This window comes from Amphimedon queenslandica, unplaced genomic scaffold, assembly GCF_000090795.2.
Source record: "Amphimedon queenslandica unplaced genomic scaffold, v1.1 AMPQUscaffold_13514, whole genome shotgun sequence".
Taxonomy (NCBI): Eukaryota; Metazoa; Porifera; class Demospongiae; order Haplosclerida; family Niphatidae; genus Amphimedon; species Amphimedon queenslandica.
Window position 1 is genome coordinate 386,709 of NW_003546250.1, and position 22,824 is coordinate 409,532.

General features: G+C 38.3%; 2 protein-coding genes across 3 annotated transcripts; one reads left to right on the plus strand and one right to left on the minus strand.

The window, feature by feature from the left end:
- Positions 1–43: 43 nt before the first annotated feature.
- LOC100641916 (ubiquitin carboxyl-terminal hydrolase 40-like) lies at positions 44–12,862 on the plus strand. Of its 2 annotated transcripts, XM_020002011.1 has the most exons (38): positions 44–156; positions 204–433; positions 479–534; positions 650–763; positions 857–982; positions 1,266–1,451; positions 1,743–1,829; positions 2,217–2,426; positions 2,534–2,662; positions 3,367–3,435; positions 3,507–3,706; positions 3,838–3,986; positions 4,045–4,126; positions 4,363–4,456; positions 4,575–4,646; positions 4,704–4,797; positions 4,873–4,946; positions 5,036–5,173; positions 5,425–5,494; positions 5,545–5,588; positions 5,928–6,077; positions 6,130–6,183; positions 6,235–6,292; positions 6,343–6,482; positions 6,554–6,628; positions 6,675–6,711; positions 7,458–7,522; positions 8,160–8,234; positions 8,287–8,389; positions 8,437–8,477; positions 8,529–8,666; positions 8,842–8,942; positions 9,149–9,214; positions 9,269–9,338; positions 9,386–9,529; positions 9,581–9,733; positions 10,701–10,801; positions 12,432–12,862. In XM_020002011.1, exons 2-38 carry the CDS (start codon positions 238–240, stop codon positions 12,565–12,567), a joined length of 3,897 nt encoding a protein of 1,298 aa, XP_019857570.1. In that variant the 5' UTR covers positions 44–156; positions 204–237; the 3' UTR covers positions 12,568–12,862. The 2 variants fall into 2 exon arrangements, with proteins under 2 accessions (XP_019857570.1, XP_019857565.1); XM_020002006.1 differs by having other exon boundaries at positions 44–433.
- On the minus strand, positions 12,823–22,670 carry LOC105315026 (insulin-like growth factor 2 mRNA-binding protein 3-B). Its single transcript, XM_020002051.1, has 15 exons — positions 22,249–22,670; positions 21,900–21,963; positions 21,658–21,715; positions 21,516–21,585; positions 21,253–21,310; positions 21,151–21,190; positions 20,825–20,934; positions 20,207–20,336; positions 19,781–19,890; positions 19,538–19,614; positions 18,967–19,030; positions 17,570–17,714; positions 16,561–17,481; positions 15,127–15,204; positions 12,823–14,148 (listed from the first exon to the last, which is right to left on the minus strand). Exons 1-15 carry the CDS (start codon positions 22,415–22,417, stop codon positions 14,098–14,100), a joined length of 2,145 nt encoding a protein of 714 aa, XP_019857610.1. The 5' UTR covers positions 22,418–22,670; the 3' UTR covers positions 12,823–14,097.
- Positions 22,671–22,824: the final 154 nt, after the last annotated feature.

Genomic DNA, 22,824 nt, shown 5'->3' on the forward strand with positions numbered 1-22,824 from the left:
TACATGATAATAATAAAAAAACGAACTCCACCCCTTTTTCATTTTGACTTTTTGCTTTCAAAATACCATCTATGGTATGGACTGTAAGACAATAGTTCTTTTAAAAAAGTAGCTACTTCAAAATCATGGAAAATCATAGTTATATGGACGATTTCGGTAAATTAAAACACGTGTTAATTAATTGGTTAATTATTCATCCTAAGGGGGCGTGCACCCTATTAGGGCGTGGTCAGGACAATGCTGGCTGGTCTGTTTGATGAAGATGCAGCTCTAGCTGAAGAAGGAGGGGGAGGAGGACAAGGGGGACAACAGGGGATACCCAGGCCCCTCCCACCAAGGAACAGAACCAAGTTGTGTGGATTAAGCAATCTTGGTGCAACCTGCTACATGAACGCTCTCCTTCAAACTTTATTTTATACGCCAGAGCTGAGAGGTAGAGAGAGAGGGAGGGGGAGGATGAATATCGATTAATTTTTAGAGTCTTTGTTTTCACTGAGTCGAGAAGAGCTTGGTATTGAAGGAGAGGCTGGAATGGTACGTTAATTAAATATTAATATTATTTAATATTAATAATAATTATTATTATTGAAATGTTTAATTATCATAATTTTCATGCAAAATTTCAATTTTCCTCCCCCCGGCCCCTCAGATTAGGGATATCCCAGTTCAGTTGCAGCACCTGTTTGCTCGTATGCTGTTAGCTGATCAGGACACTGTGGGTGTGGAAGGACTTGTCTCAAGTTTTGGATGGACAAACAACGAAGTATTGGATTGAATTCTTTACTGTCTAGCTCCTACCTTTCTCCCTTCCTCTTTCTCCCTCTCTCTTTCTCTCTCCCCCGTCTCTCTCCAACAGCAAATGCAGCAGCATGACGTCCAGGAGCTAAACAGGATCTTGTTTGATGCCATTGAATCCTCACTAGTTGGTACATCAGGAGAGCAGCTCATTGCCCAGCTCTATCATGGGACCAGTGTACAACAAGTTTGTATATTCCTAATTGCTTAACTACGTGTAATTTGGACTTTTACCAATAAACTGAGTATTTAGTAGTATAGTCTCATAATGACATTATCCAACTGGTTATAATGATATTTAATCTACCTCCTCTCTCTCTCTCTCTCTCTCTCTCCCTCTCCCTCCCTCTCTCTCTCTCTCTCTCTCTCTCTCTCTCTCTCTCTCTCTCTCTCTCTCTCTCTCTCTCTCTCTCTCTCTCTCTCCCTCTCCCTCTCTCTCTCTCTCCCTCTCCCTCTCTCTCTCTCTCCAGGTGATTTGTGGAAGATGTGAGAATGTGAGTGAGAGAGAAGAAGACTTTCTTGATATTCCGGTCGCTCTGACTGGGAGAGGTGATCTTGAGTCTGCTCTTAAAGAAATGTTCTGTGACGTTGAGGTTCTTGAGGGTAGCAACCAGTATCGCTGTGGGACGTGTAATTGTCTTGTAGATGCTAAAAGAGTAAGTTTTTTGTATGTACAGTAAATGGTATATTATATTATATGAATCTCTTGAGCTTCTCTCCTTTTGGCAGCCCCCTTGAACTTGATTTATTTATTAGTTAAGTTAAATTTAGTCACATGCCCCGGCCCCCACAAGATTATATTATTATTGATTTGCCACTCCCTTTCATTGAAATCTTGATACAAAGCCATGAAATGTCAATATTTATTCTTTTATTTTGTTTCTCTCTTCCTTTCTACACTTTGTACATCTATCTTTATTGTTATGTCCTTCCTTCCTTTCTCATAGGCGGCTAAACTACGTAAACTCCCACCTGTACTCACCTTTAACCTGCTGAGGTTTCTTTATGACTTTGAGAAAGGAGAAAGATACAAGGTCACTATCATGTAGGAATTTTAGAGCAACTTTAAAAATTCATAAAAAATCCAAATGTGATTGGAATCAACTCAAACTTTCTACACAACATAAGAACATGTATATGTATCAGAAAAAATTATATAAATGGAGAATTCTCTACTTTTCATTTTTGGCGAAATTTGACCCAAGACCATGTACTATAGTACAGGGACTTTGACCCGATTTTAAAGCAACTTTAAAAATTTGTAAAAAAAATCCAAATGTGGTCGGAATTGGCTCAAACTTTCTACACAACATATAAACATGTATATGTATCAGGAAAAATTATTAAAATGGAGAATTCTCTCCTTTTTATTTTTGGCGAAATTCCCTGTCCATGGTCATTCCTTTTCTCTCTCTTTTCAGGATTTATCTAGTTTTAAGTTTCCACGTTCACTTATCATGAAACCTTATCTTGAGGCAGTGAGGCCAGGAAACCCTCAGAAAGGAGGAGGAGAAGATGAAGAGTTTATATATGATCTCTTCTCTGTTGTAATACACAGTGGGACCACACACTCGGGTCACTATGTGGCATTTATTAGAGATATAGACAGACTAGGAGTTTGGACACAACCTGTATGTGTGCCTGCATGTATTATAGCTTAAATTCACCTCTCTCTCTTTCCCTTCTCTCTCTCTCTCTCTTTCCCTTCTCTCTTTCTCTTTCTTCCTTTTTCTCTCAGGAGAAGGAGCCTGTTTCATTACAGAAGTCCCTCTCTGCTGATGTCTTAGAGTATAATTCTCCATTGGAGCTACTTCAAGCAATCATACCACAGTGCGGAGGAAAAGCAACCATCAACAAACTCTGCAAAGTAATGAATAATGATCAGCACACAGACCAGCCTCTGTATAATGGACACTTTGGGTACAAGAAAGTGTCTCTGTTATACAGAGGTGTCCTTTATGTGGAGGTTATTTTATACAGTAAGGAATGTAATTGGTACACTAGGTGCTGTCCGTTAAATGGAGGTGTACGCTATAGAGAGTGTCCATTAAGAGAGACTATATACAATTACCTGTATTGATGCTGCATGTACATATACATGTATTCGCATGCATTGGTTTAATTTTTTGTTTTGTCAATGTTCTTTATTAAAACTTCATTATTCAATAATGATTGAGACGTTATTTCTTTGCTAATCTAATCTCCGAGTCTGCTTCTGAGTCTCTTCCTTGCCAAATTACCAGCTGCTTGCCAATAAAATTCCCTCCAGTTATACTACAGTACATGTAGGTCAACCTTTTGTTTTGACTATCATTGGAATAATGTAATAAAAATAACGATGTACATGTACAGTATAGTCTCTCTTAATGGACACTCTCTATAGCGTACACCTCCATTTAACGGACAGCACCTAGTGTACCAATTACATTCCTTACTGTATAAAATAACCTCCACATAAAGGACACCTCTGTATAACAGAGACACTTTCTTGTACCAAAGTGTCCATTATATAGAGGCTGATTACAATATTAGTATCATTTATTTATTTATTACATATATTTGTATTTTTAGCTACTTCAAGATCAGACTGGTGTTACTTGGAACAAAAGGTTTAAACAGCAGTACGGTCCTATTAGCAAAGTATAACCACCTCTTATGTAGTGCTTTAAAATGATTCTCTTTCCTTTTCTGTACCCTTTCTCTCCTCTTAGTTCATAAGGCAGAACAGTGATGTATTCTCAATTGATTCTACTAATACGATCACATTAAAGAGTGAGGCCCCACCCACATCACCCAAAAAAGACTCGGAGGAAGCCATGCAAGTCTTATCTTCTAAAGAATGTACTCCTCACAAGCTTGAGGAGAATGAGGGGGAGGTATCCGATAAAGATGTCACACCTGTTAAGAATGAGTGAGTCTTCAATAATTAATATCACTTGTAATAGCTCTCTTCTCTCTCTCTCTCTCTCTCTCTCTCTCCCCTCCCTCTTATTCCCTTTCTCCCCCTCCCTCTCTCCCTCCCTTCCTCCCTCCCTCAATCAGTGTTCCTGTTAGTAATGGCCTTTGGTTTGAGTTCAATGATTCTCATGTTCTTTCCGTCAATCCTTCCGCCATTGATAAGATGTTCTCCGGCAGACAGAGTGCTTACATGTTGTTCTATCGTTTGAGATCTCTCAAAAGACCCAACGAAGGTACTTGCACATGTAGTGTACATGTACATGTATTTGTATATTATTTATTTACATGTAGCGGCTGGCAATCCTGTCTATGGCGTACCCCAATGGCTACAAGATGAAGTGGCTACTACCAATGCTGTTCTTGAAGCAGACAGGTACCACAGTAGATGTACATGTACATGTATGTGCATGCATATGTATAGTAGCATCTCTCTATAGCGTACACCTCCATTTAACGGACAGCACCTAGTGTACCAATTACATTCCTTACTGTATAAAATAACCTCCACATAAAGGACACCTCTGTATAACAGACACACTTTCTTGTACCCAAAGTGTCCATTATATAGAGGCTAGTCTGTATATGTACTTCATTCCTTATTCATTACAGGCAGCATTATGAAAAGGCAGTTAACACAGTTAATCTCAGCATACATCCATCAGTCTACTACGTGTATGCTAGTGGAGCTCTTCAAAACATTATGGTATTTATGAGAGTGTATAAGGGAAGGGAGAGGGAAGGAAGGAGGAAGAGAATAAGGGGGAGAGAGGGAGAGAGAGAGGGAGATGAGGGAGGTAGTGTTGTTTTATCTTCATTTATAGAATGATCTAATTCATGTGATAAGTTTTGACAGAAGGCAATCAGTATCACAGTTACAAGCCACCATAATACAAGTATAATGATGATGATGATCCTTCACTCAACTTAAATCAACTAAAACTCTCTCGTAGGAGATCAGTGATTTCTGTACCCTCCCTGATACAATGTGTATCAATGTAGCAAAAAAATTACCAGCTGGTCTCCATGTATATGAATGTATATCCAGTTAGTTTCATATTATTAATTAATTAATTAATTTATTTATTTATTACTTGTGTGTGTGTGTGTGTGTGTCTTTAGATGATGAAAATTCTTCATTGATTGACATTGGTATTTCAAATAATGCTGACCTGTTTGTGTGGAATGGAACCACTGTTGGTTATGTAAATATTTTATTTTATTTTATCGCCTCCCTCCCCCTTTCTTCCTCTTTCTCTTCTTCCCTCCCTTTTTTATTTTCAAGGTGAATGATGATGCCATTCCACTTGGAAAAGATCTTGAACCGATTCTACTTCATTTGAATTATCCAGCGGACTCTGATGGAACCCTCGCCACCATTTCTAACGGTTTCCCGAAATCTACCACAATCCTTGAATTAAGAGTAAATACTGTACAGTATAGTCTCTCTTAATGGACACTCTCTATAGCGTACACCTCCATTTAACGGACAGCACCTAGTGTACCAATTACATTCCTTACTGTATAAAATAACCTCCACATAAAGGACACCTCTGTATAACAGAGACACTTTCTTGTACCAAAGTGTCCATTATATAGAGGCTAGTCTGTATAATATCAATCTACATGTACATAATACATATTTTACAATTTCTTTCTTTTTTTTTCTTTTAGCAATATTTTGTTGAGTTGCTCAATTGTTCGTCTCCTCACGATATTCACTTGAATCAAGTTCAAAGATCAAGTAAGTTTGTATCATGTTATTGTCATGTGACCTCCTCCTCTCATCAATAGCTCGTTCTGGGGATGCGACTATTCAAACTATCCCAATACACAAAGTATGTACATGTATGCCTGTATAAAAGTACATGCACAGTATATACATGTAGTGGAAATTTTTACTATGTAACTTTGATTTTGCTAAATTAGAAATTTGCAAAAAATAGATTTTCACTGTTGCTTTAATAGATAGAAATGTACTTAGAAGTATTTTGAGATAAAACTATTGTAGATTAGGAAATTTTCAGATTTCTTTTTACTGTTAAGACAATTTCACTGGACAATACACATATTATAGAAATAATATAACTTTTTCCACTAATTATTTCTGTCACAAAATGTTTCTAATCTACAAGAGACTTGTGCATATATTTCTCTCCTGTTCCTCTTTCCAACAGGATAAGAATACTTTGGCTGATCTTTCGTTGTCAGACGGTGATCATTTGACAGCTGAACTAAAGACGAAGAAAGGATACAAATCCTTCGCTTATTCTGTAGCCGACAAGCAAAACAAGATGATCACGTTTCTAATAGAAAACAGATGTGTGGTGAGTGTCAATAATAATTATAACAATTGCGTGTAAATATTCTTTTTGCTAGGATTCTGGTGTAGAAGATTATCCAGTCTATCCTGTTGAAGTCTCGAAAACCGAAGTTCGAATATTATTGATAATTTTTATAATAATTATTAAAATTTCCTTGTAGCAACTGCATCAAGTTAAGCGTCACATTACGTCTCAACTACAATTGGACAATATTGAGGGTGAGTGAGCCATGGGCGGGTTGCTATGGTAACAAGCCCCTCCCCCACAGGCGGAGGTTGTTTGTGTATAGAGGATGATTTTGAAGGGCTTGGTCCGTCGCTGGCCGAGGAACAGTCAGTCTCTGAAGCTGGTATTGAGTCTGGAATGAGAGTTGTGCTGAAACCAGGTCTAGCTCCTTTAAGAAATCAAGTAATAATAATAATAACAATACTTGAACTTATTGTTTTTGCTCTCTTTCCCTCCCCCTCTCTCTCTCCCAGATTCCTTTAAAGTGTGCTGTTCCAGGTGGCAATTTTCAAGAGGTAATTGTTGATAGATCCTCCACAATAAAAGAAGTATGTCTAGTCATTTCTGCTGCTTCTAATTCCATTCTTTACACAGGTTTGCTCTGTGATGGTTGCTAAAGTTGGGCTGGAAGGTAATTCATTTAAATACAGACTAGCCTCTATATAATGGACACTTTGGTATAGCTCTGTTATACAGAGGTGTCCTTTATGTGGAGGTTATTTTATACAGTAAGGAATGTAATTGGTACACTAGGTGCTGTCTGTTAAATGGAGGTGTACGCTATAGAGAGTGTCCATTAAGAGAGACTATACTGTATACACATCTTTTATATTATACATGTACATGTACATACATGTACCTTTACCTGTATCAATGCCACACTCATGCAATGGCTGCAGTTTTGTGAAATTGAATGTGTGTGGTTGTAGTTATAATAAGTGGCCATTACCTCAGCCTAATGAAGCCAGAGGGTCACACTCTCCCAAACTGCTTCAATAGACCAACCTCATTCATTAAAGAATACTCATGAACCACATACACATGTGTACGTACATGTATGTATTACATGTACATGTAAGGACACCTGTTGCTATTTGCCCTTTGTATTTTCAATTTTAGTAAAAACCATTTTCTTGAGTAATCTAATATCATACTAGTAATGGTTTACTGATAACAATTAATGCTGTGTGAGATATAGTACATGTAGCATGTAGTTTGAAAATGAAGAATGAAGTGTTTGGTTTTCCAAGTATTAAATCATTTAATTATTTCTACCTATTACTCTGATGTGTTTGGATAACATGCATAGCTATAATGCATGTACATGTACATCCATGTATATGTACATCTGTATAATGACAGTTTTACATTGTGTAGGTGATGAGTGGCATCTTAGGAAGTGTAACTGGGCAGGAGAATCAGCGGAAACTGTTGATGACGAGGTAGGAATAATAATATTTTCTCTTGGAGGCATTTTTGACAATATACACCTTGCTGTACTATAGTACAGGGGAATTGGGACAGACTTTGTAGCAACTTTAAAAATTCGTATAAAATTCAAACGTGGTTGGAATCAATTCAAACTTAAAACAACATGTATATGCATCAAGGAAAATTATAAAAACAGAAAATTCTCTTTTTTTCATTTTTGGTGAAATTTGGCCAATGACCCTGTACTATAGTACAGGGACTTTGGCCCGATTTTGGAGCAACTTTAAAAATTCATAAAAAATCCAAATGTGATTGGAATCGGCTCAAACTTTCTACACAGCATAAGAACATGTATATGTATCAAATAAAGTTATAAAAATGGAGAATTCTCTCCTTTTCATTTTTGGTGAAATTTGGCCGATGACCCTGTACTATAGTACAGGGACTTTGGCCCGATTTTGGAGCAACTTTAAAAATTCATAAAAAATCCAAATGTGATCAGAATCAGCTCAAACTTTCTACACAACATAAGAACATGTATATGTATCAGGAAAATTTATGAAAATGAAGAATTCTCTACTTTTCATTTTTGCCAAAATTTGACCAGCTCCATAACAACATCTATTGACCACACCCCCTTTTAATTAGGCTGCAACTGTAAATGAGCTAAAGTTCAGAAGTGGAGAGTATTTTTTAATTGAGAGTGGGCGGCTTCCTCCAAAGGTAATGATATTCATTGATCGATCAATTAATTAATTGATTGATTAATTTGAAGGGATTCCTTCGTCTCTCCGTGCACCTCTACACTATGGACAATAGGAGGACTGGAGAGGATGTTCCTCTCTCAGTCCAAGACTGGTTCCAAGGACCCACTGAAGGTTATTAATTGGTGGGTGTGGTCACTGTTTAATTAATTATTCATTAGGAACTGGAGACGAGCAGATGGAAGTGACAGTGGAAGAGTCAGTAAGAAAAATATTTTTAATTTTTAAAGGTATTATTTTAATTTATTTTTAGTTGATTCCTCTTCACGAACAAATTCCGTCTCACTATTTCCCTCAGGTCTACGGGCAGTTGGATTTTATTGGAAATATTGAAATTAATAAAGAGTGTTCTGTTAAAGATTTAAAAGAACAAATAATGTGCCTATCAGAGGTAAGGTTTGGTAATTCACAGTTCCATTTATCCCATATATACGTATGACAGTAGCTCCAAATTTTCTTAGTCGGACATGTTTTATTAATGATATTTTAATCACAGAAATTAATTACCAATGTATTTTGGTTAATTCACAAAAATTTTACTGTTTATACAAAACTCGATCCTTTAGTTGTCTCTAATTGATATTCCTTCTTCCGATTTCCTTCGAGTGAGGGATCTACTTAACAAGCGTCCGGGAAGAGTTTTCAAAGATAAAACCCACTCGTTAAAGTGAGTCATATCCTCAAATAAAAGAGCCTGTCAGCTTTGGGGGCTACATCCATTAAGTAGATATAGTGCTATATAAAGTATAGGAGGTCCTTTTAATAGAGCTAGCACTGTATATAGGAATTAAAGATAGGGAATAGAGTAGCCTGGGGTTTTTATTCAAAGATTTACGGCACTATTGAAATCTCTGTCTTTCTCTTCACTTTCAGACGACTTAAGCTAGTGTCTGGTTCTTCGATATGTTGTCAAGTTCTTCCCGAGGAAGAGAACCTTCCGTACGTACATACACATATTTTATTATTATATATATTATGTATCATTAATTATAGTGCTACCAGCATACTTTTCAACTTATACATGAGACGGTTGCCTTCTCAATCGTACAGCAAACCCATTGAGGTATGCAAGGAAATCCTTTTCACTTTAATTTAAACTTTGATTTCCAGGTGGTTTATGACACGGCAGTATCAACCACACCCATAGGACTCTACAGCCACATCAGTCACATTCTGGCCATGCCCCTCGACAGGATCGTCCTGGCTAAGCATAAATTCGAATCTTTCCAGTGGATTAGGATAGAAGGACACACTGTGAGAGCTTGTGTTCTTTAGCTGTTTTTTTTATTTTTTTAATATTTTTAGTTAAACGGAGAAGATAAGGAGAAGAAAGGGAAGCGAAAGGGAAGAGGAGGAGGAGCTACAGGTGTTGCTAGAGCTAGTGGAAAGGGAGGGACTCACGTGAATATTAAGAACGCTCCAATATCACTCAGAGATGGGGACCATGTGGCAGTGAAGGTGAGAGAGAGGGAGGGAGAGGAGGAATTTAATAAGAAGGAGAGGGAGGGAGAAGAGAGAGGGGGGAGGGAGAGAGAAAGAGAGGGAGTTCCTATGACACTTAAACTATTTAAACAATGCCCTGTAATACCACATTACTGACACCCTATAAGTACCTGTCTTGCCCCAGGGGTCTAAGTCATTATGTGTACATATTTTGATGCTTATAATCTTATACCTCCTTTATCTTACCTGGCCTGTACATGCACATGTACTGTACTATCACTACATGTTCCTTCTGCCTTTAACTTGGTACATATCTAGTGCATGTACATGTCTACATAGTACATACATGTACATGTACATGTAATGTGTAATAGGCATCTACATGTATGTACATATATGTACATGGTAGATAAAATATAAAAGTATATGTTATGTGTGTTCTTATTCTTTTTTTATAAATCTCCTTTTCTTATAGCTAACAGGAAGACATATAATGTGTTCCTTTTAAAAATTGCTTAGGTAGTTTTTGCTGCATACCTTGCAAGATAGGGCAAGCCTCTGTCAAAATGATGCCCTGAGAGTAGTTTGTTCAAATGTTAATATACACCCTATGCTTCTCCTCCCCTAATCCATCCCTCTCTCCTCACTATGACAACCAAGGCATTACTATGGGCCTATAGAGTACACTGCCTCTCATAAGGTTTCTGTGTATACATGTACACTTGCTCTGAGAGCCAGGGACTGTTTGTTAATACTTTGAAAAGAGGCTTTGGGAGTTTCTAAGAGGTTCAAAAGTGGGCGAATTGGTTTTAAGAGCTTTGTATGGTCCTCCTTTTCCCTCCTTCTCTCCTCCTTCATTTCTTTTTGTGTTTGTTTAGGAGTGTTACTTTTTTATTTTATGTCTCTCCTTCTCCTCTCTCCCTCTTCTTTCTCATTATTAAATTCTCCCTCCCTCTCTCTCTCTCTCTCTCCCTTTTTTTAGGATCTTCAGTTTGATCCTGCAGATGAAGATGACTTCTTGACACCAGAGGACAAGAAAGGGAAGGCCATACTTGCTGCCATTCAAGAAGAAAAGAGAAGAAGGTAAGAATGGTAACATAAAGAGAGAGCTAGAGAGAGAGCTAGAGAGAGAGAGAGAGAGAGTGTGTGTGGTAGTTCTAGCTCCTGCACATGTGCATGTATTTAAAGCTACAAACAAGTAGATAAGTATTGGTAAGTGTTTTTAAATATACAATCACAGCTGGTGTTTTACACCTGATCTATAATCTCTATCTCCTTTCTCTTCTACACTCACTCACTCCACACATGATGTGTCCATCATCATACAAACCCGCAGCAATTTATTTAAGAGCCCCAGACTTAGTGTGGCCCGACCCTCTCTCTCTCTATGTATCGATCACACACATACTCAATAATACTATGATACTACATGTCTTTATCATAAACTCTTCCCCTTTTGTCAACTGATAGCAGACAGAAAGAGGTGTTTTGACCTTTCAGATTACAGTAGCTTACATACACTCTCTCTCTCTTTATTATAGCAATGGTAGAGATCGTGTGTGTGTGTGTGTGTGATCATTTTGTACCATTTATCTCACCTACATGTATGTGGTCTCTTTAATGCAAGGACATGTATCATTATAATTATCATTTGTATTTATATACTGTATATATATATATATGTGTGTGTGTGTGTGTGGTAATATCTACTAGGCAACTTGGTAACAGCAGCTTAGTAATGCCTTGAATAGGACACTGTTTTTGAAGCAGCAAAGTGACATGTATACATGTACATGTATGTACATGTATACATGTACAAGTGTTCATTATCAGACCTATAGCTTATGCTTTAGCTTTAAATCTGCTCATGCTGTCAGTTTATGACCTAAATGTATGTGTAATTAATGATACTGTAAGACATTGTTATTGTGTTCCTATTGTTATTGCATTCTGTAATGATATGCTCCTTCTACTGGACTCATTACATTCGTGACATAATTAATTGTTATTATTTCTATCACATGATCATCCCTGCTACCCTTTACTGTGGCTGCTCTAATTGAGCATATCTAAAATAATACAAAATATGAATCCATTTGTCCTCTGGTAACAGCCATTATTCATCTCCCCTCTTTATCATCTTTCATATCAAATACTCACTCCTGCTTTGTATCAACTGTGCCCAGCTGCACTTTCCCTCTATCAACTGCAGTAGATTGTATTATCCAACATTTAATATATTTTATATTAACGATTATAATAGAGATTACATTCCCTCTCTTTCTCTCTTTCATTTGCTTACCCTATCTGCAACCATCATTTCCCTCTGCCTGGATTTTCCCAATATGTTCCCACTTTCCTTGTACACATATCACATTCCCACTTTCCTTCTACATAATTATGCGTCAGTTGTTTTAGTTCTCTAATTATGAATGCTACAAACACATTCTAATGAAAGATACTGATGATAGTACAGAACAGATCAATTCACTATACCGTACAAGATGGTTTATTGGTGGGAGTAATATTTGCCGAATTTGACGCGTAAAGAAATTGGTGATTTCTTCATAGAACCGCCAATCACCAATATTAATTCCTCGCCAATAAATCATCTTGTATGGTATTTTAGTGCATCAATACAGTGATTATTGCCCCACAGTACAGTACCATCCATAGCATCATAAAACTATTCTTTCCTTGTACATCTGCATAGGAGGAAGGCTAAGTCTGAGGGCGATATTTTAAGTGGCGATACCTCAAGCAGGAACAAGAAACAGAGACGACCGGAGATTGGCATTAAAATTCATGTGCCGGACTTCTCTGCGTCTCTGTCTGAAAAACCTTCGTAAAGTTTGTATGTCACTCTCTCTCTTCTCCTTCCTTAATGTTTTTGTGCATGTACATATACATGTATGTAAACTGAACTGTGTGATGTAGAGTTTATACCATCTGTGATATTTATTTATACATGCATCTGATGTACATGTATACTATACTTGTATATATATACATGTGTGTGTTGTTAAGTGTGTTTATCATCTGTTTATTGTCATTTTGTGTTAATGTGTCCCCCATAGTGTGATGATGATGATTATTATTATCAATTTTTATATACCAAAAAAATCTGTAACATTTTGAAATAAATGTCACAAAAATTAATAAGTGAAAGAAAAGAAAGAGGAGAGAGAAAACCGTTCTAAATTTTGTTGATAATATAAGCAGCTAGTGAACACAGCTCAGCTATGAATTAATAATAAATGATATAGCAAAGAAAAATCAAAAGGAAATTGTCTTTATGAATGATACACTCTTTAATTGATACAATACCTGATTAAATGAGTCACAGCAAAATCACTTCTAATATAATAATTATAATAATAATATGGACAAAACGAGAAGGAGAGAGAGAGAGAAAGTGAGATTGTACTTAAGGGGGGGACTGTATGGTCAAGTATTTTCTGTGGTTTCTTGTCGTACCTGTAGTATGTAAAAACCAACAAACGAAAAGTGTTAAAAATGTTTGTAAGACGAGGGTTTGACTTGAACGAAGTGATGATATGGTAGATATGTAGGTGATGTGAGGGGGAGGAGTAACGACGTAACTAACAAACAAACGAATGACAATAGCTATAGCTTGACAGCTGTTTTGATGGTCAGCAGGAAAAGGGCGGGAGGGAGGGACAAGGACAGGAGATATACAAAAACAAAAGCTTAGCTAATAATAATAATAATAATAATAATAATAATATAAAACAATGACAGATTGACTATAGGAGAAGTGGAGAGAGCAAAGTATGAAAGATACTGAATAATGAGATCTAGTTGACTACAGAAATGAACAAAGACACACAAACGATAATAATAATGACAAAACTGAAGACTGCTATCTGACTGTAATGAATAATAATAATAATAATAATAATGAGAGGTGGTGCAGAGAGATTGGACAGAGGGTTATGCAGAAGGAGTTAAATGATTTTATAGCAATGCAGTTAGAGGAGGAACAGAGAGACAGAGTGAAAAATAGTACAAAATAATAATAATAATAATAATAATAATAATAATAATAATAATAATAATAATAATAATAATAATAATAATAGAGCCATAAGAGAAGACTAATGCATATAAACCAGATGAAAGACTATATGTAACACACACACATACACGCACTAGAGAGAGAGAGAGATTAAGAGAAGAGAGAGGAACGGGTAGTTGTCGATACTGATTCAAGTTGGACCAGTACGTAGAACCTGTTTTAACGTAGAGAGAGAGGGGGGAAGAGTTGTATATAGCGAGGTTTTGATTAATATGAGGTGGTGACGCATTGAATGGTGTTGAATGGTGGAGTTGGTGGAGTATAATGTGACTTTGTTTCTTTACCAACCAGTACCAGCACTGATTGTATTGGAAGTAGTGACCGTGTTGACCTATAAAGAGGAGAAGATACAATCAATTTACATATACTGTAGTCTTTATTAAGGACACCATTGGGCCCACACTACCTGTCCTTAATACATGTACAGTGTAGCCTCTTTATTAAGGACACCATTGGGCCCACACTACCTGTCCTTAATACATGTACAGTGTAGCCTCTTTATTAAGGACACCATTGGGCCCACACTACCTGTCCTTAATACATGTACAGTGTAGCCTCTTTATTAAGGACACCATTGGGCCCACACTACCTGTCCTTAATACATGTACAGTGTAGCCTCTTTATTAAGGACACCATTGGGCCCACACTACCTATCCTTAATACATGTACAGTGTAGCCTCTTTATTAAGGACACCATTGGGCCCACACTACCTATCCTTAATACATGTACAGTGTAGCCTCTTTATTAAGGACACCATTGGGTCCACACTACCTGTCCTTAATACATGTACAGTGTAGCCTCTTTATTAAGGACACCATTGGGCCCACACTACCTATCCTTAATACATGTACAGTGTAGCCTCTTTATTAAGGACACCATTGGGTCCACACTACCTGTCCTTAATACATGTACAGTGTAGCCTCTTTATTAAGGACACCATTGGGCCCACACTACCTGTCCTTAATACATGTACAGTGTAGCCTCTTTATTAAGGACACCATTGGGTCCACACTACCTGTCCTTAATACATGTACAGTGTAGCCTCTTTATTAAGGACACCATTGGGCCCACACTACCTGTCCTTAATACATGTACAGTGTAGCCTCTTTATTAAGGACACCATTGGGCCCACACTACCTGTCCTTAATACATGTACAGTGTAGCCTCTTTATTAAGGACACCATTGGGCCCACACTACCTGTCCTTAATACAGAGGTGTCCTTATTGTATATAAAGATTACACTGTATAGTCAATTTATATTAATTAGTATCAGAGTGGGGGTGAGTGTATTTCTATTTAATGCTCACAGAATCCTTTATCAATGAGTCAATGTAGCTCTCCCCTTCATCGTGAGGCTGGTAGGCTGGGGTAAGGGTCCCCTTGCTCTGGAGAAACAAATAAAACAGAAGAGGTCAGTAGTAGTACAAACAGTATTGGGTGGCTAAGTGGGTGAAGATACACACTTGATAAGTGGAGGCTAAGTGCTTGTGGCATGTTATAAGAAGAGGAGTACAAATGCTAGCCTAAGTAGCATGTAACTCTATCAACAAACCAGGCACTTGTCTCTGTAAACCATATTACAGGATCTCTCCATGGGTCACTAATTGCATTCCATTATTCATGATCATTAATAACTGTCCATGTACTTAATATTATTCATTGAATTGCTGGCCTACAGTCTCTACTTGTGAATAGGATTCCATTGAATGGAGAGGGGAGGGTAGACTGGTCATGTTTATCCCCTTAGTTTGACCTTTTCATGTAGCATTCACATGCATCTACACAGTACACATATATTACATGTACATACACATCCACAATGGGTGCATATAACCTAGTACAAACTTCTCTCATTAACAGGCACATATGCACATGTATCTTGCTCTGATTAGATACATGCACATACAGAGTCTTACAATTATAACACACACACAATTATAAATGATACATTATACATACTGTTAACTAGTCTCAAGCCATATATATATATATCAATACACCACTATATGTACACAGTATATAGTGACAGATACACAATATACTTTATATGTATCACTAATTACTGGCTGAGGGAGAGAGTGCTAAAGAGAAGGAGTGGGTATCAAGTGGATCGTAATGTACAGGGAGGGAACAGACAGGCACTACCCAGTCCTGTAGCCCAGCTAATGAAGACTGAGGTAGATCTCAAAGGAAGATTGGCACAGCCCAGGGGAGAGGAGTCAGCCCACTGTTTGGAAGAACTCCCCACCAAATCGTATCTTTCACATAATACCCAAGAATAGCTGATGAAATTCTATTGAGGCTTTGAGGTTTTTGTGGTTTAATGGCTTGCATTGTGGTTAGTAAGACAGACAAGTTTAAGCATAATTTATAGTTGAATGGCATTTTAAGTAATAGAAATAGATTCTGTGGGTTGTGGCTGGCGTGGGTTAATGGAGGGAAGAGTCACATTCCATGATATGTACAGAAGGTATAACTGAGGCTTTTTGATAAGAGGTTCATGCTTTTTATCTATAATTACAAAGCAAGGAAGAATAGACTTTAAAACACACACATTAAGGGCTGTCATTATTTGGAGTCACAAATATACATTGTAGTTTCAGAAGAGCAGAGATAAGAAAAGAGAATATAAATATTAAGGACAGCAGTTGAAGGAATACAAAGTTTTATGTACAAGTACATGTACCACCAATGACTAATCCTACATGTACTAACATACATGTGTACATTAACTGACTCACCATTATGCTGTTGTGTGTACCAGCTGAACTAGTGATAGCGTGAATGGATAGTCCGCCAGTCCTGCCATTACTGAGAAGGTTGGAATCAAATATCCCATTTGTCGTAACGGGGGAGTAGATAGGAGAGAACCCGTTGTTGGAGCTATCGGAGTCTTGATAATTACTAAGTTCGCTCTCCGGGCGGGAACCAAACGTCGGGGACCAGATGGAGCCTGGAGCTCCGCCCCCTTGAGACGACTGAGCACTTGTTGGGGGTTGAACCGGATTAGAAGACCACATTCCAAATAGTTTAGATGACGTAGGCCCTCCTCCTCCGATTGGAGGAACAAACGGTTCTTCCTCACTGATGCTGCTTGGCCAGTTTACCATCGGACCGCCCGATTGAGTTGGAGCACTACTTCGCCTAGCAGCGACGCCCATTGATGACATCATACTTGAAGTACGGCGGTATCCGATCCCAGGGGGGTCTTTGAGAGAAAGACCGTGGAATACATCAGTGAGATCGTCATCCTCGCCTTGGTAACCGGCAGAAAGGGGAGGGGTTGGATGGCTCATGTCACTACCGCTGTAGAGATAGTTCTTGGAGTACGAGTTGGAGGCGTGGCCTGTTCCGTTAATCATCGGGTCAATGCCGTATTGAACAGGAGGTCCACCACTCAAAGAATAGTGAGGTTTCTGTGTCTGTGGCTGAGGTTGATGGGAAGATGGTGGCGGTGGATAGAATCCTCCTAGCCCGTTGACCTCCAGTGCACCGGTTGATCCATGGAGGGTTGTAAGACGAGTGTGCTCTTGACTGTAGTCTTGAAAGGTCCTGATAGCAGTGGGTGTGGTCGGGAGAGACTGGGGATGAATGACGGAAGATTTGGTAAAGGTTTCGGCAGAGAAGGAAGATTGAGGAGGTGAGCTGGTTGGAGAATTATCCTAAGAAGAAAGAAAGTGTTTGTAATTGAAAACAGAGAGAGAGAGAGGGAGGAAGAGGGAAGGAATTGAATGAAATAGTTTAGCTTACAATTGATAGCATGAATTGGCTCATGTCACTTTCATAGGAGGCTCTCAGTTTAGCACTGATCAATGATTCAGCCTTCTTGCAATTATCGATAGTCCCCAATATAGTGATTGTCCTCTCCATATTGTAGGCTGTTAAATCTTTTAGTCTAAAAGAGAGAGAGAGGGGGGGGGAGAGAAGAAGGAATGAGAGAGAGGGGAGGGAAGGGGAGAGAGATCTAGTTAAAAAAGAAAACAATTTAGTAACCCAAACCCTAGTAATGACATAACAGGCTCAAGAAATGTACACCAGTCTGTTGCCAAGGGATGGGTGGATTGGTTGTGACAAGGAAAGCCTTACAGAGCTACACCTGTGTTCTATGACAACCCTCACCATCACATATGTACATGTACATACACCTCATACACATGTACATGTACACATCACATATAGATTGTAATTGCATTAAAAATTCAGCCAAAGAAGATAAAATAGATACATACATACACTATGATGCATGGCCTTTGCATGGCTATCAATGTGTGTGTGTGTGTGTGTGCACAGTGGAATGCAGAAACAGCATTTCTAAGGTCACAATCACAAGTTGTTATAAGATGATACCAACTTCCTTCGGCCAGCCTATCAGGAGTCTCATGACTATTGCAATGGGATGCAATCAGCCCCATAATCTCTGTACTATCATTTTAGTGCATTCCAACACTACCCTCATCTTCTTATTTGAGCATATGCAGTACTAATACATTAATGGGTCATGCAGTTTGGTGAATATCATCCATCAGACTGACTATGTATTCACAAGTACTAGTGAGTTAGGGCATTGTGTTACACAGTATTATTATATCATCATTTGACAATTCATTTTTAATATTCTAGAGTACATGCAAGACAGGTAAGTAACTATTGGATCTAGAGGGAGTTTAGGGACTCCCATTTGGTCTAAGTCTCCATAAATCTACCATTTTTTAACTTTTGGTCTCTCGTATTTAGCCTAGGGATCCTTAAGTCTCCAATTTTTAATGAGATTAGTCTCCCAAAATTTATTTCTTGATCTAACCATCAATATATACATAATGTACATGTACATATGCTGTCTCATTGTTTTTATTGGTATTAAAGACAATGAGAAAGTAGTCCCTTTACAAAGAGAGCACAATGACCTGGTACACATCTTACAAGTAAAAGCTGGTTTATCACAATCTCTTATCAGAGCTATATAATAGTTCAAGAGAAAACCATGCCCCCTTCTATTCAATACATCCATTGTGAATCTGGACACACATACACAAGCTTACATAAGCTTTTAATATTAGAGAAAGATTAAATGGAATAGATTAGCTATGTAATGTACAGGGTACATGTACATAAATCCGGCCTGTGTCACACATGTAATGTCATCTTACTTTGATATAGTGATCTTGGTACCAGATTCAGCCATTATTCGCTTCAATGTGTTACCTCCTTTGCCTGTATGAGGGGAGAGAGAGAGAGAGAGAGAGAGAGAGCACAAGTTAGCCTAAAATAACAACTCATATTGCACACATGAACATTTGCAACTGTTTCTTTTTTAAGTATCCCACATCAATCAGAAATTCACCCCCAGCTCAAATCATGACACTCATTAGCTATTGCTGGCACTAACGTGCACCATTATACTCAATGACTGTCTAGCTCCTTCCTTAGACAACCAATCCTCCCCATTGTAACTGGCATTACCTGTAAATCTTTGAATAAAAGCCCCAGGCTACTCTATTCCCTATCTTTAATTCCTATATACAGTAACTCTATTAAAAGGACCTCCTATACTTTATATAGGACTATATCTACTTAATGGATGTAGCCCCCAAAGCTTCTAACTGAGACAGGCTCTTTTATTTGAGGATATGCTGGATTTATATGTAGAGGTATTATGATTTAAACACTGTTGATTAAAGAAGCTAGGCCATATTGGCTGTTCTCTCAATTGCTACTTACCTATGACACGTCCAACTAGCTCATTGTGTGCAAGTACTTTCAAAGGAACAACAGGTAGAGGCTCAAAATGATGTTTACTACAAAAAAAAGGAGAGAGAATTACAACACATGACAAATTAAATCATGACCATGTAATAGCACAAGTATTGCTTCGGGCTCCTTTCATGTGTGACTTTCAAGCATTTTAGTATCATAATGTATTATCAATGTATTATTATTACCAATGCACAAGGAGTTACTCACCCATTTTCAAAGATACTGCCATTAGTCGTAAGGAGCTCATTCTGCATGATCCTCATTATCTGGTAACACGCCTCTGTGCAGGACTCAGGGCCGCCTATTATCGTTATGGCCTGCGAAATAAGATTTAAAATAAAATGAAATTAACGTGATATCTTTTTGTCTTCTCCCATGGCTTTGTTTCTTTTTCAATTACTACAAATTGTGGTATCAAGTTATGAGCTTGGTTCGCTCATATTTCTAAACTTGTGGCTCAAAACATGACCACTGACCCTGTTCTATCTCAAAGTATAATGTCCCCCTTTTATACCACAACTGAAACTAGCAGCCATTGACTCACTATTCCATTATACAGATAGCTGACACATTGGTTCCTTTTTTATTTTAAATACAGAGCTCTTCTCTTTCTAATCTCTCTCTCTCTCTCACCTTCTCCATGGATCCCAGATTTTCCCTTCTGTGAACGTCCACTCTGGCTTTGGTGAGCTGGGTAATGTGTCGTATGGTAGCACCATCTTTACCAATAATGGCTCCAACCATCTCTGAAGGCACAAGGATCCTATGTAGAAAGAAATATAAAATAATAATAATAATATTGATGATAATATCACAGTAATATTACAGTACTACCTCAAAGGGAGCATGTTAATATTAAATATTTAAAAAGAAGAGGATATAGGGTCAGATGATAGTGCACACAGACAGTCAAACAGTCTCTGAGGGCTGCTCTCACTACTTTGACTGGAAAAGGCAAATGTCAGCAGGTCACATGTGGACTGAATCCTTACATTTGACACCAATCCTCATTACAAAGGACTGTGTGGAGTCACTCGTTAACAGCTGGTAAGGATTTGATTTGAAAGAGGAAGAGGAGGAGGGAGGGGAGAGAAGCCAGGGGATATAGTAATGGAGGATGATCATGCAAGATGGGTGGATCAAAATTTCAAAAACATGTCTTGTGGCCTAATGTTGTACATCATGACACAAATACAACAGACATACTGACTATACATTCACATCACAGCTGCATGCTTTCCCTCCCTTTACCTTAATGGGAACTCATTGTTTCCTTTTGTAGGAGAGGCTGGTATGGATCTTCGCCCATTCTTCAATCCACCTGCTGAGTCTGGTCTGTAATATTCTCCCAGTACAGTACACTGGATTCAAAAAGAGATGGAGATAAGAAAGCTCAAGGCATGCCCTCTCAAGCCCCATAATGATATTGTGCAATAAAAACCACGAGTGTCCACTCAGCAGATTTGAAGGTGATTATTGCAGTCATGAATCATTTGCAAAATGTTTTTAAGAACACAAAAAGTTTGGACACATGCAAGTATTCTATACAGGCTGCATCTGATTGCGTCAGCCCTCACCTTTAGGATTGTATCTTCGCCTGAATACATTGCTGCTGCTCTGTTAAGAAGAAGAGGAATAGCGGGAAAGTAAAGTAATAGCTGGAAAAATTGCTGACTTACCTCTGTGCTATTTCCATCGACTCAAAACTGACTAGAACTCGTTTTGCACCAAAATCGGCTGAGAGAGAGAGGGGGGGAGGGAGAGAGAGAGAGAGAGAGAGGGATGAAAGGAAGGAGGAGGCGGGAGAAAAGTGCATTGAGGATTCAGCTAATAACATTAAGAGTTACCACAGCACACATGTTTAAGCAGTGTGTGTATGCGTGTTGTGTAGTAAATGCAAAATGGACAGCTATTGGAGATTATAAAGATAATTTACACCTACCGGGCTGGTTATCTTCAATTTCTAGCTTTATTACTTGACCGACTGTCTGATTAAAGTAGTTTTCTATAGCCTGTTACGATTATGTGTAAAAAAAGTGTTGGAGATAAAAATGATACCAAATGAAATGCAAGTATTTATTCACCTCTAGTGTCATGTGAGTTGGAATATTTGTCACTTCGACAACTCCAAGCTGTGATCGGCTAAGGAGAGAAGAAGGAGAGAGGATTATGATATGAATGTGGTAAAATGGTCAATTGGGTAATTTCTTTACATCTGCTGGCTTCAGGAGTACCACAAAATTCTTTTGCACACCACTAGCACAGGTTTTCCTCCTGTATCTCCCTCTCCCTCTCTCTTTCCCTTTCTCTTTGTACAGGGACTTACCGACTGCTCAATCTTTGCTGGTGAGAAGGCTCCACAATCATTGGGTGGCCTAGAATATCAGTTCCTGTAAGGCATACAGAAGCAATTAGTAAAAGAAAACAATAATAACGATTTTAAATTCACAATTAAGATGGCAGTGTGAATTACTCTTAAAGCTGTTGCTACCTGCAAGCCTTTAGCAGTAGGTTTTTTGTCTCGCTCTGCTTTGCAGGGTAGCAGCGTTTTTAAAGACTTTAAGTCTGCATGGTTCAGTGAGCTTGACACGTGTGATGGATCCATTTTAGCTGATGGAGTTTTTGAAACTATGCGCCTGGCCAATGTAAAGCTATTATAGTCTAAAATGTCTCACCGTTTAGCACTCTCATGACATGCTCTGCTTGCAAAGGGCTCTCCATCTCCACAAAAGCATATCCGTTCTTCATGAGCACTTCCCTCACTGTCCCATATTTACCAAAGAGACTCCTAATGCTCTTCTCGTCTCCTTCCTCGGAGAGATTCCCTACATAGAGTTGTGTCATGATGATGGCTGCAGTTTGGAAGGTTGCTATTTTTGATTTTCTTTTTTCCCTTTATCCTGAGCTCAGCAGCAAGCGGACTCTCTTGTCCTGTCCTACTCTGCTGCCTCTGTCTGTGGCCGCTTTTCCTTTCAATGGTCAGATATTGCTGCAGACCCTTTTGTATGACTGAGCATATTATGGCTTCCTTTCTGTTCCCCTCACTGGATTGTGTGGGCAATAGCAACCGAAGGGGCCGAGCTGGAGTACTGCAATGTAGGGCGTTCCCTCATTTTAAGTGGGTACAATTCCAACTCAAGTTTATTCATGGTCTTTCCTCTGTGCTTCAAGTGCTGATTGGATTCAATGGGAGTCCTGTATAGGGACTGGATATCTGGTAATGAAATACTTCAATTATAAATCATTAAACA

Bases quoted from the DNA above. Each gene is read 5' to 3' on its own strand.
- LOC100641916 (XM_020002006.1), top strand. From the start codon at position 238: ATGCTGGCTGGTCTGTTTGATGAAGATGCAGCTCTAGCTGAAGAAGGA. The intron at 3,987-4,044 runs GTACTTGCACAT...ATTTACATGTAG, and splicing joins TCTCAAAAGACCCAACGAAG to CGGCTGGCAATCCTGTCTAT. The intron at 9,530-9,580 runs GTGAGAGCTTGT...TAATATTTTTAG, and splicing joins TTAGGATAGAAGGACACACT to TTAAACGGAGAAGATAAGGA.
- LOC105315026 (XM_020002051.1), bottom strand. From the start codon at position 22,417: ATGACACAACTCTATGTAGGGAATCTCTCCGAGGAAGGAGACGAGAAG. The intron at 19,031-19,537 runs GTAAGTAGCAAT...CCCCTCATACAG, and splicing joins GCTAGTTGGACGTGTCATAG to GCAAAGGAGGTAACACATTG. The intron at 15,205-16,560 runs GTGAGTCAGTTA...TTGTTTCTCCAG, and splicing joins GTACACACAACAGCATAATG to AGCAAGGGGACCCTTACCCC.